At 44.2% G+C, this 10,817-nt stretch overlaps 1 protein-coding gene across 1 annotated transcript; it reads left to right on the top strand.

Annotated features, from left to right (window-relative positions):
- The first annotated feature begins 775 nt into the window (after positions 1 to 775).
- IL12B (interleukin 12B) lies at positions 776 to 10,190 on the top strand. The gene is made up of 4 exons (XM_060238860.1): positions 776 to 803; positions 3,689 to 3,970; positions 5,432 to 5,555; positions 9,986 to 10,190. Exons 1-4 carry the CDS (start codon positions 776 to 778, stop codon positions 10,188 to 10,190), a joined length of 639 nt encoding a protein of 212 aa, XP_060094843.1.
- The last annotated feature ends 627 nt before the right edge of the window (positions 10,191 to 10,817 follow it).

The following is a 10,817-nucleotide window of genomic DNA, read 5'->3' as shown; positions in this document are numbered from 1 at the left end:
AGAAAGTGATTAAGGGTAAACAACCCCCTCCTACTTATTATTCCATAAACCCATGGCTGAGAGCCCGTATGGACATGGTACAAAATGTAGTTTCAGTCTACTTAAATCCGCTAAGTTACAAGGTAATTTCATTACACATCAGCTGCCAACTAATGGTAAAATGATGGTCTGCAAAGGCTCATAGGTTGTGTCTGTCCTGGTATTCACAGCAGGGAATGTAATTGACTCAAATTTATTTGCACACGACACATCCCACAATTAAGTACTTGAGATGCTTGGAATTATAAGTATCTTCCTGCAGGGAGTTGTTTACCTCAAGGAATGAACAAATGCATTTACTGCTCATCCCAAGTAGATCCTTCGAGCTCAAAAGGAGATTGGAAGATGTGTTGCCTGCAGGGCTTTTTTTTGTAGCAGGAACTCCTTTGCATATTAGGCCGCACACCCCTGATGTAGCCACTCCTCCAAGAGCTCACACGGCTCTTAGTACAGGGCCTACTGTAAGCTTCAGGAGGACTGGCTGCATCGGGGGGGGGGGTGGCCTGATATGCAAAAAAAAAAAAAGCCCCGGCTGCCTCTATCAGGCATTCAAAAGAGAAACATTATGCACACAACAACCCAAGAACATCTGAGATACCTTTACTTGCAGCAACATCTCTTCTTGCTAACATTTTCCAAACTGAGGCTCACAATTTGTCTGCTTTGGGTGGGTAATCCCCCCCCCCCATTCTTACACCCAGGCTGGCAGATGAAACAGTGGGAGGCAAAAATGACAATGCATGATGCATCAATGTCATGTCCAGGTAAGAACCTGGACAACATCCGTATATCAGCTAGTGCTCTGGAAACCCTATTGTGATACCCAGATGGGGACTGATGCCTGGTGTTAAGTTGTGTCTGCCCCTTGCTAGGGTTGCCAATCCCCAGGTGGGGGCAGGGGATCCCCCAGTTTGGAGCCCTCCCCCCCCCCGCTTTAGGGTCATCAGAAAGCGGGGGGAGGGGAGGGGAATGTCTGCTGGGAACTCTATTATTCCCTATGGAGATTTATTCCCATAGAAAATAATGGTATTTGGGACTCTGGGGGGGGGGCTGTTTTTTGAGGTAGAAGCACCAAATTTTCAGTATAGCATCTAGTGCCTCTCCTCAAAATACCCACCATGTTTCAAAAAGATTGGACCAGGGGGTCCAATTCTATGAGCCCCAAAAGAAGGTGTCCCTATCCTTCATGATTTCCTATGGAAGGAAGGCATTGAAAAGGTGTGCCGTCCCTTTAAATGTGATGGCCAGAACTCCCTTTGGAGTTCAATTATGCTTGCCACAGTCTTGATCTTGGCTCCACCCCTAATGTCTCCTAGCTCCACCCCCAAAGTCCCCAGATATTTCTTAAATTACCCTTTGCAGGCCCTCAACCATGGGGCAACCTTGAGATTCTCCCTGTACCTGTAAATTAGCCATTGTGGCTACAGCAGCTGTTCACATGTTTCACCCCAGATAGCTCCAGATAGCCCCAATGCCCAGACTTCCTAGGAGCCCTCCTCCACTTCATCTGGAACAGAAACATCTAAGGAACTCATCCCAGGTGACGGCGGGGCCCAGGTGTCACTAGGTAGCAGCAATGTTCCGGGTTAGCAAGCAGCAGAGACTGGACCATGGAGGAAGGACAGAGGAAGTGGCCATTCACCAGAGAAGGGGGCAAGGTCAACAGGTGGAGTGAGGAAATAAAATGGGGCTCTTGCTGACAGGCCAGGGAGGAAGAGAGACACTGAGTCCAGTCATAGAGGGGACCAGATGGCTAAGAGGAGGAGAAGCAGGGTGAAATTGAAAAAAAAACCCCATCCCTTCTCTTTCTGAGGCCCAGGGAACAGGAAGGGTGTGACATATGCATTGGAATAGATTGCAATCATGTTCTTTTTATAAAAAAGCACCCTCCTGAACGATTCCATTTTAACAAAGCAGGAGTCAAATTGCACCTTTAAGACCAACAAAGTTTTATTCAGAATGTAAGCCTTCATGTGCTAGAAGCATACTTCATTCGATAATAGGATGGAATGGCAAGCAGACCTAAATATAGAGAAAGTGAGCAGTGAATTAATATGCAAAATCATGGAAATGTTTTTAGCAGATTAAAAGACTCACAAATTGGGGTCTGGTGATTGTTAGTTTGTGTTGACTGGGCTGAAACAACAACGAAGGCAATATAAGTCGGAATAGCAGATTGATGCTATTCCGATTTATATTGCTTTCATTGTTGTCTGGTGATTGTTAGTTTGTGTTGACGGGGCTGAAACAACAATGAAGGCAATGTAAGTTGGAATAGCAGACTGATGCTATTCCGATTTATATTGCCTTCATTGTTGTTTCAGCCCCGTCAACACAAACTAACAATCACTGGACCCCAACTTGTAATTCTTTTAATCTGCTAAAAAATGTCCATGATTTTGCATACCAATTCACTGCCCACTTTCTCTATATTTAGGACTGCTTCTATCCTATTGTCTGATGAAGTGAGCTTACATTTGGAATAAAACTTTGTTGGTCTTAAAGGTGAAACTTGACTCCTGCTTTGTTCTACTGCTTCAGACCAACACGGCTGCCCACCTAGATCTATTCCATTTTAATTCAGCTGTATTCCGTTTATAAAAATGCCTTTTGAACAATTGTTTTTGAACAAATCTGAAGGATGAGAAAAGCGTGGGAACCTTCCTGACTTCCTCATGCAGGTCATTCCACAAAGCGGAAGTCACAACAATGAATGAATGCTCAACTACAGACAGCTGCTTGGTAGCAGCTCCAGAAAGCTTTGCTGAGATTAGTGAAGCTGTCATGGGGGGGGGGGGCGTATTGCATGGAATCACTCAGTAAACTTACTGAGAAATGTCATGCGGCCGCTTGGTAAATGTCCATATATACTCTTGCCAAGTAGAATGGAAAATTATATCATAAATCAAGTGAAAATGTGTGGTAAAATAAATAATTAAGTGTATCTGTGTCTAGTCTAAATCAGTCTTGATATCCAGATATCCCAGTATATGTCTGAATAGTCCGTGTCACATGTTGCCACCAGAATTGTCCTGAAACTGATTCATTTGCCATGGACACTCCTAAAGAGGAGCCATTTCCTGGTGCTTGGGGGAGGGGGGGCACAGTGGGAGGGCTTCTAGTGTCCTGGCCCCACTGGTGGACCTCCTGATGGTGCCTGGTTTTTTGACAACTGTGTGACACGGAGTGTTGGACTGGATGGGCCACTGGCCTGATCCAACATGGCTTCTCTTATGTTCTTATGCGACACAGAGTGTTGGACTGGATGGGCCATTGGCCTGATCCAACATGGCTTCTCTTATGTTCTTATGCGACACAGAGTGTTGGACTGGATGGGCCATTGGCCTGATCCAACATGGCTTCTCTTATGTTCTTATGTGACACGGAGTGTTGGACTGGATGGGCCACTGGCCTGATCCAACATGGCTTCTCTTATGTTCTTATGGTACACATGCATGTACTGATATTGTCTGTTGTCCTCTTTAAATCTTTAAGACATTATATTCAAGATTGGTGTGGAGATGCAATAGTGATCAAATTGGCCAACATTTTCATATACCACACTGGAAAGTCAAGCTACTTGATTTGGCCCAAATCTACTTATTCTTTTTTTATTATCGTTTGTTTGTTCGTTTGTTGCAATATTCAGTCTACATCATAGACTCTTGGTGGACTTCTGAATCGCCACCTGAGGAAGTACATCTCCACTGCAATGTGTCTGGGAAGCACAACGCATCAGTCTACTGGAAGAAAGACAACAAGATTGGCAGTCGTGATGCAAGCTGGAAAATAAAAGTGAAGGAGCCCCGAGATGCTGGCAATTTCACCTGTTGGAGCAGTTCGACCAATGAACTTTTAAATTACGCTACTCTGTACATTGCTAAAATAAATCAAGAAGGGAGAATAAAGCATCAGATTCTCAACAGTGAAGGTAATCCTGGCCATGTGGTTTCATTGCTATTCAGAGAATAGTCACTGACTGAAATACATGTGAATAGCAGGCTGCACAAAAGAATTTTTTAAAAATATTATTATACTTGTTGTTTTCTGACTAGCATGAATGATCAAGCAAATGGTTAAATGATAAACATTAAGAACCAAATAAACCTTAATAAGCAAATAAACAGCCATCAGTTTCGACCTTTCTGTGTAGAATATATGCACAGCATGTAAATGTGACTGATGGCCAATCGGTCACTTTGTAAAAATAGTTTCTTATGTGCTGCCATACATCATGTGTGAGAAAAACGCTGGGGAAAAGCAAATAACATGTTAACTCTTAAAATGTGGAGGGTGGGACAAATCTGAAATAAATGTTCTTTCTTTAAAAATGGGGCAAAAATGTAAAAAAAACCCACCCTTGATAAAATTGCTGATGTTGTTAGAGTAGATAGACAGAGTTAGCACCACTGCAAGGATATGAAAGGGTAGAATTCAGGGTAGGGTTGCCAAGTCCAATTCAAGAAATATCTGGGGACTTTGGGGGTGGAGCCAGGAGACTTTGGGGGTGGGGCCAGGAGACATGGGGTGGAGCCAGGAGCAAGGGTGTGACAAGCATAATTGAACTCCAAGGGAGTTCTGGCCATCACATTTAAAGGGACAGCACACCTTTTAAAATGCCTTCCTTCCATAGAAAATAATGAAGGATAGGGGCACCTTCTTTTGGGGCTCATAGAATTGGACCCCCTGGTCCAATCCTTTTGAAACTTGGGAGGTATTTTGGGGAGAGGCACTAGATGCTATACTGAAAATTTGGCGCCTCTACCTCAAAAAGGCTTTAAGGCTTTTTTTTTAATCTCAGGCCACCTGATTGCCATGTTATCAGAAGATGAGATGAGAGGAAAGAATGTATTTTTTGGGGGAAAAAAATCTGATTATCTGAATCAAATAATGAAGGAATGTCCACATTTAGTGGTACATTGGGGAGGGACGGTGGCTCAGTGGTAGAGCATCTGCTTGGGAAGCAGAAGGTCCCAGGTTCAATCCCCGGCATCTCCAAAAAAGGGTCCAGGCAAATAGGTGTGAAAAACCTCAGCTTGAGACCCTGGAGAGCCGCTGCCAGTCTGAGAAGACAATACTGACTTTGATGGACCAAGGGTCTGATTCAGTATAAGGCAGCTTCATATGTTCATATGTTCAACTATGGCTGAATAAATGTGTTTTGTTACTCCAACAAATCTTGATCTCCAGATGCTAGTCTGACGCTCTAATCACAACAGCACACTGGCTCACAATGCGTTTCATATAGCAGAACATTGCCTATAAAAGCTCATGATACCTAAAGGTAGATTTATTGTCTTGATGCAGTAGCATTTATTACCTCTCTTAATGCCATGTTCTAACGCAAACACTCTTAAAAGTAAAAGTGAAAAACGCTCTTGTTTTCTTCTAGGATCAAGCAACAGCAACTTCAAATGTACAGCAAATAATTATTCTGGGAACTTCACATGTTCTTGGATGATAGCCCCCCAAAGCCAAAATCAGAATCTGAAGTTTGCAGTCAGAAGTCTAAATAGGTGAGTCCCTTCTTTATATATATATATTGTTACCAGTGATTCTGCATAGAATCCAGCATGTATGGAAGATCTGTAGAGAAGTTATTGAAGCGACCCCCGTATTGATGGTGGGAAATAACATTTTGCAGCCATTGCAGATAATGAAAACAGGAGCAGCCATGCAATCACAGTGGGGAAGGAAAGTGTCATCTAGTCACAAGACGACTTATGGTGACCCCATAGGGTTTTCGAGGCAATAAGGAACGGTTTGCCATTGCCTGCCTCTGTGTATCGACCCTGGATTTCCTTGGCAGTCTCCCATTCAAGTATAAACTGGAGAGCCGGTTTGGTGTAGTGGTTAAGTGTGCAGACTCTTATCTGGGAGAACCGGGTTTGATTCCCCACTCCTCCATCTGCTAGCATGGCCTTGGGTCAGCCATAGCTCTGGCAGAGGTTGTCCTTGAAAGGGCAGCTGCTGTGAGAGCCCTCTCCAGCCCCACCCACCTCACAGAATGTTTGTCTACTGAGAGCCAGTCTTGTGTAGTGGTTAAGTGCACGGACTCTTATCTGGGAGAACCAGGTTTGATTCCCCACTCCTCCACTTGCAGCTGCTAGCATGGCCTTGGGTCAGCCATAGCTCTGGCAGAGGTTGTCCTTGAAAGGGCAGCTGCTGTGAGAGCCCTCTCCAGCCCCACCCACCTCACAGGGTGTCTGTTGTGGGGGAGGAAGGGAAAGGAGATTGTGAGCCGCTCTGAGACTCTTCAGAGTGGAGGGCGGGATATAAATCCAATATCTTCATCTACCTCACAGGGTGTCTGTTGTGGGGGAGGAAAGTAAAGGAGATTGTGAGCCGCTCTGAGACTCTTCGGAGTGGAGGGCGGGATATACATCCAATATCTTCTTCTACCTCACAGGGTGTCTGCTGTGGGGGAGGAAGGTAAAGGAGATTGTGAGCCGCTCTGAGACTCTTCGGATTTGAGGGCGGGATATAAATCCAATATCTTCTTCTTCATCTTCTTCAAGATCTGTACAGGCCAATGTCAATATGCCAATGTACATACATTTATCTAGTTCTGAACCTGACCTTTGTATGGATTGATTGAGGCAGAGTATGGGGCCAGATTCCGAGGCAAGCCAAGGGGATCTCCCAGGTTTGCAGAAAAATCATGAACTTTAAAAAAAAAAAAAAACAGTATTAAAAGGCCACTGAAACCAGAGAAGTATTATTTATGCAAACACAGAGAATGTCAAGTATGAGCACTAGAGACGTTTGGGTTGCCATTGCTGTTCTCCCCTCCTCCATCCTCATCATTAGGAGAGAAAGAAGAGGGTGGCCGGAGAAGAGCAGTCTCCCCGTGGCATTTGCCAGCCTGTGGTTTGTCAGTCCCCTCCCCACCCAATGCTGCCCTCCCCACTGTATCAGCTAGCTGAGGGAGAAGTGGTGTCTCCACCATCACATGCACTGCAGGCAGAAGAGGTGAAACTGCAAGCAGGCAGCTTAGCCAATGAGTGGTCAGCAAGGAGAATGAGATACTCCCCCCCCCATGAATCTTATTGGTCCCCACTTGTACAGTTATAATTATGCAAGTAGAGAACAAATGGAGTAAGGTTGCCAAGTCCAATTCAAGAAATATCTGGGGACTTTGGTGGTGGAGCCAGGAGACATTGGGGTGGAGCCATAAGCAAAGTTGTGACAAGCACAACTGAACTCCAAAGGGAATTCAGGCCATCACATTTAAAGGAACCGCACACCTTTTAAATGCCTTCCCTACATTAGAAATAATGAAGAATAAGGGCATCTTCTTTGGGGGCTCATAGAATTGGACCCCCTGGTCCAATTGTTTTGAAACTTGGAGAGCATTTTGAGGAGAGTCATCAGATGCTATGCTGAAAATGTGGTGCCTCTACCTCAAAAAACAGCCTCTCCGGACCCTCAGATACCCACAGATCAATTCTCCATTATACCCTATGGAAATCAATCTCCATAGGGAATAATGAAGTGCCCAGCAGGCATTTCCCTCTTTCCCTCATTTCTGACGACTCTGAAGTGGGGGAGGGCCTGCTCCCATCTGGGGATTGGCATCTCTACTCACGAGTTGCTGAACTTCCAACTTCTTCAAAGTAACACAGAGCAACCAAAGGTTCAAGTTTACCTTTCCTATGCAAAGGACCTCTGAAAAGATTGCGCAACCAACAGAGGGTCTGGGCTGCTTTCACAGCCACTGGGAGTAGCCATGTTGTTCTGCCTGCTCCCCCCGCCCCCATTCAGCCTTGAAGACACAGACACACCATCCCAAGAGGAAGCCTTTCCAAGTGGAGTCTGAAGCCTCTGGAGGTGGAAAGGCACATGGTGGCTGTGGGGGCGGGGCTTCCCCCCACCAGCCAGCTGACTGGGAGCAGGAAGGAGCCTGGGAAAGCAGGCCCACTGGGACCTGGGGATTGGCAAGCCTAAAATGGAGGCACAGAAGCACTCCCACATCAATAACCCAGAGAGAGAGAGAACTGCACAAGGTGCTTTATCCCACACCCAGCAGAGACCTTCTCTGTCTCTCTCAGCATCTGAACAGCATTCTTGTCACTCGGCCTCCTTCAGGTGGAGGGGTTGCCTCTTCCAAACCCAAATGGGGGAACTTGGACAAAGCAATTTCCTGATTCTTAAGGCTTCCGGAGGAGATACCCACCATTATCACACACTGCCATTCTTTGTCACATAGGGTAGACCAACATTTCCGAACCCATGGGTCCCAACCCAAATGTACATTGTGACGCTTGTACCAGTAGCCCCCATGCTTTTGCAAGTTTATTGATTTGTGCATGCTCTATTTTTGGTGGGTTTTTAAAGTAGGTCACCATACCAAGTAAGTTTGAACTTGTGGGTCATCATACCAAAACTGGGGATGGGAGTGGGGAACCATCAGGGTAAAGAGGGTAGCAATCAAATGCTAAAGTCCTTATATTCCATATCAGTACACATTATAGAAACTGATGACAAACTGTTTTATCTCAGTCCATTTCTATGTATGTCTGGCCCTACTATAACAGTTTGTTGTGGGAGAAACAATGCATGATAACTTGCATTGTTTCCTTTTTCCCTCAAAATCTCTTATCTGAAGGTTTCCATGACAACGAGTAAACTGGGAAATGATCCTATGAATTACTTAAGGGGAAATTACTGGAGAAAAAGAATTTGCTCAGCCTACGAAAAGCTAGAACCACTGTGCAATAAAAAGAATTTTCTGTGTTTTAACAATTTATTGATAACATATGGTTACAAAACTTAATTATAAATTTCCTGTACTAACCCATATGATATTTCAATCCCCCCTCCCTCCCTTGTTTGACTTCCCCAAAGTTATATATTTAAGTTCAATACTAAAGGTACCAGTAACTAATCAAAGTTCAATAATTTTTTTTCCCCATCAATACTAAAAAATAGTCCAATGTCTTTTTACATTCCACTCTTTCTCCATATATCCTTTAAATTTCTTCCACTCCTTTTTTGAATATATCTAGATCATAGTCTCTTAGAGTTCTAGTTAGTTTGTCCATCTCACTCCACGATAAAACTTTCATAATCCAGTCCCATTTCTCTGGTATTTTTTCTTGTTTCCACAGCTGTGGATGCAATAAAAAAGAATTTTCTGAAATGATAGAGAGTCTTTTAGAACCATAGACTTCTACTGTGACATCAGCTTACATATGCGTACCTTTTGTTATTCGCACACATAGTGATGTGTGCAGGCACAAGCGGGTGCAGGCGCTGGGAAGATCCTCGTGCTGTGGTGGCGACAGCTGCGAAAGTGACGTTTAAAAAAATCTGCACAGCCAACCAAATTCCCAGTGGCTAATCAGAACCATTGCTGAACAAAAGCCCCACCTGGCCAGGCCCGTTTTCTGAAAACACCAGAAATGGCGTGCCCAGACACCACATTGGAGGTTCCTGCTATACAGCCTTCCTCTAGCACTTCTGCTTACACAACAGCTCATTGAAAAACATTGTGCTCCATGGCAGAGATTATTGAGCTTGCATGGAACTCATTCACAGAATCCAGGCCTTTGTCTTTGAGATGCTACAAGATCTTTCATTGCTTTAGATCCAACAGACTACCCCTCTGAAAACTACTTTTTGGATGCCAACGATCAGGGCTTTTTTTTGAGCAAGAATGCACAGAAATGCAGCTCCAGCTGGCTTTGCATTGGGGTGTGGCCTAATATGCATTGTGTGAAACAATGGTGACATCGGGGTGTGTGTGTGTGTGTGTGACCTAATATGCAAATGAGTTCCTGCTGGACTTTGTCTAGAAAAAAAGCCCTGCTCATGACTAAAAATTTTGTGTTTTCTTACTGCTGAGGTGGAAACAGCATGAGTTTGCTAAATTGTTGGAGGGGGAAATTCACCATGCTTGCTCTCTCTTTCTCTGTCTCTCTCTGCCTCTTTCTCTCATGTGTAGTGATAACACTTCAGGAAGTGTAACTTGTGAGGAGCCCATAAGAGATTTTGCTAAACCGGGAAGATACTCCGTTTCCTGCAAGAAAGAGAAACCCTGCCTATCTGCTGAAGAGTATCAGCAAATTGAACTTGGTCTAGATGTCTTTGATAAACATATATATGAAAATGCCACTCTTGGGTTCTTCATCAAAGATATCTGTGAGTAAGGCTGAAGGGGCTTTTTCTCAATTTAGCAGGGTTGGGGGGAATCCCTCAGCAAAAGAAATTACGTAACGTTATTTGAAGGATCATTTTTATATCCAGGAAAGCTGCTACATGCTCATTTAATAGAGATTAATATACATTTTTTACCACATTTTACTCATATAGTTTCTAGCTCATTCATTTGCAGAGATATGAAGAGATACCTCTTCAATGGAATGAACTAGAGAGAAAAAATGAAAGCTGGAAATTTGGAGAACCTGGCACTGATATGTCTGTACTGTTATATGGACATATTGCTATACTATTGCTGATTAAAAAATAAAAAGCCCCTACTGGCAGGGGAGGAAATGTCAACTGTGACACCCAAGCCTTACTAGCATTTAGCTACATGGTCGCAATCTTCCAGGAAGTGGTGGAACAGTGGAAACTCTTGTGTGATGACATGCTGCCCAGCTGTTAAAGTCTGTGTTTGAAATGAATGGGGTGGGAGGAGGCGAAGCAGCCCAGAAAAGGAGACCCCAACCTTTTGAGCCTGCAGGCTCTTTCATCATTCTGACGCAGAGTTCTGATACACAGTTCTCATATAGCAACTGCCACGGGAGGCAGAGCCTATCACAAAAACATCAGGG

The sequence above is a fragment of the Heteronotia binoei genome, chromosome 5 (genome assembly GCF_032191835.1).
Source record: "Heteronotia binoei isolate CCM8104 ecotype False Entrance Well chromosome 5, APGP_CSIRO_Hbin_v1, whole genome shotgun sequence".
In the NCBI taxonomy this organism is placed as follows: Eukaryota; Metazoa; Chordata; class Lepidosauria; order Squamata; family Gekkonidae; genus Heteronotia; species Heteronotia binoei.
This window is presented reverse-complemented; position numbering and strand designations above follow the sequence as displayed.

Coding starts and splice junctions, on each gene's coding strand:
- IL12B (XM_060238860.1), top strand. CDS start 776: ATGCATGATGCATCAATGTCATGTCCAG. Junction 3,971..5,431: donor TCAGATTCTCAACAGTGAAG/GTAATCCTGGCC, acceptor GTTTTCTTCTAG/GATCAAGCAACAGCAACTTC. Junction 5,556..9,985: donor GCAGTCAGAAGTCTAAATAG/GTGAGTCCCTTC, acceptor TCTCATGTGTAG/TGATAACACTTCAGGAAGTG.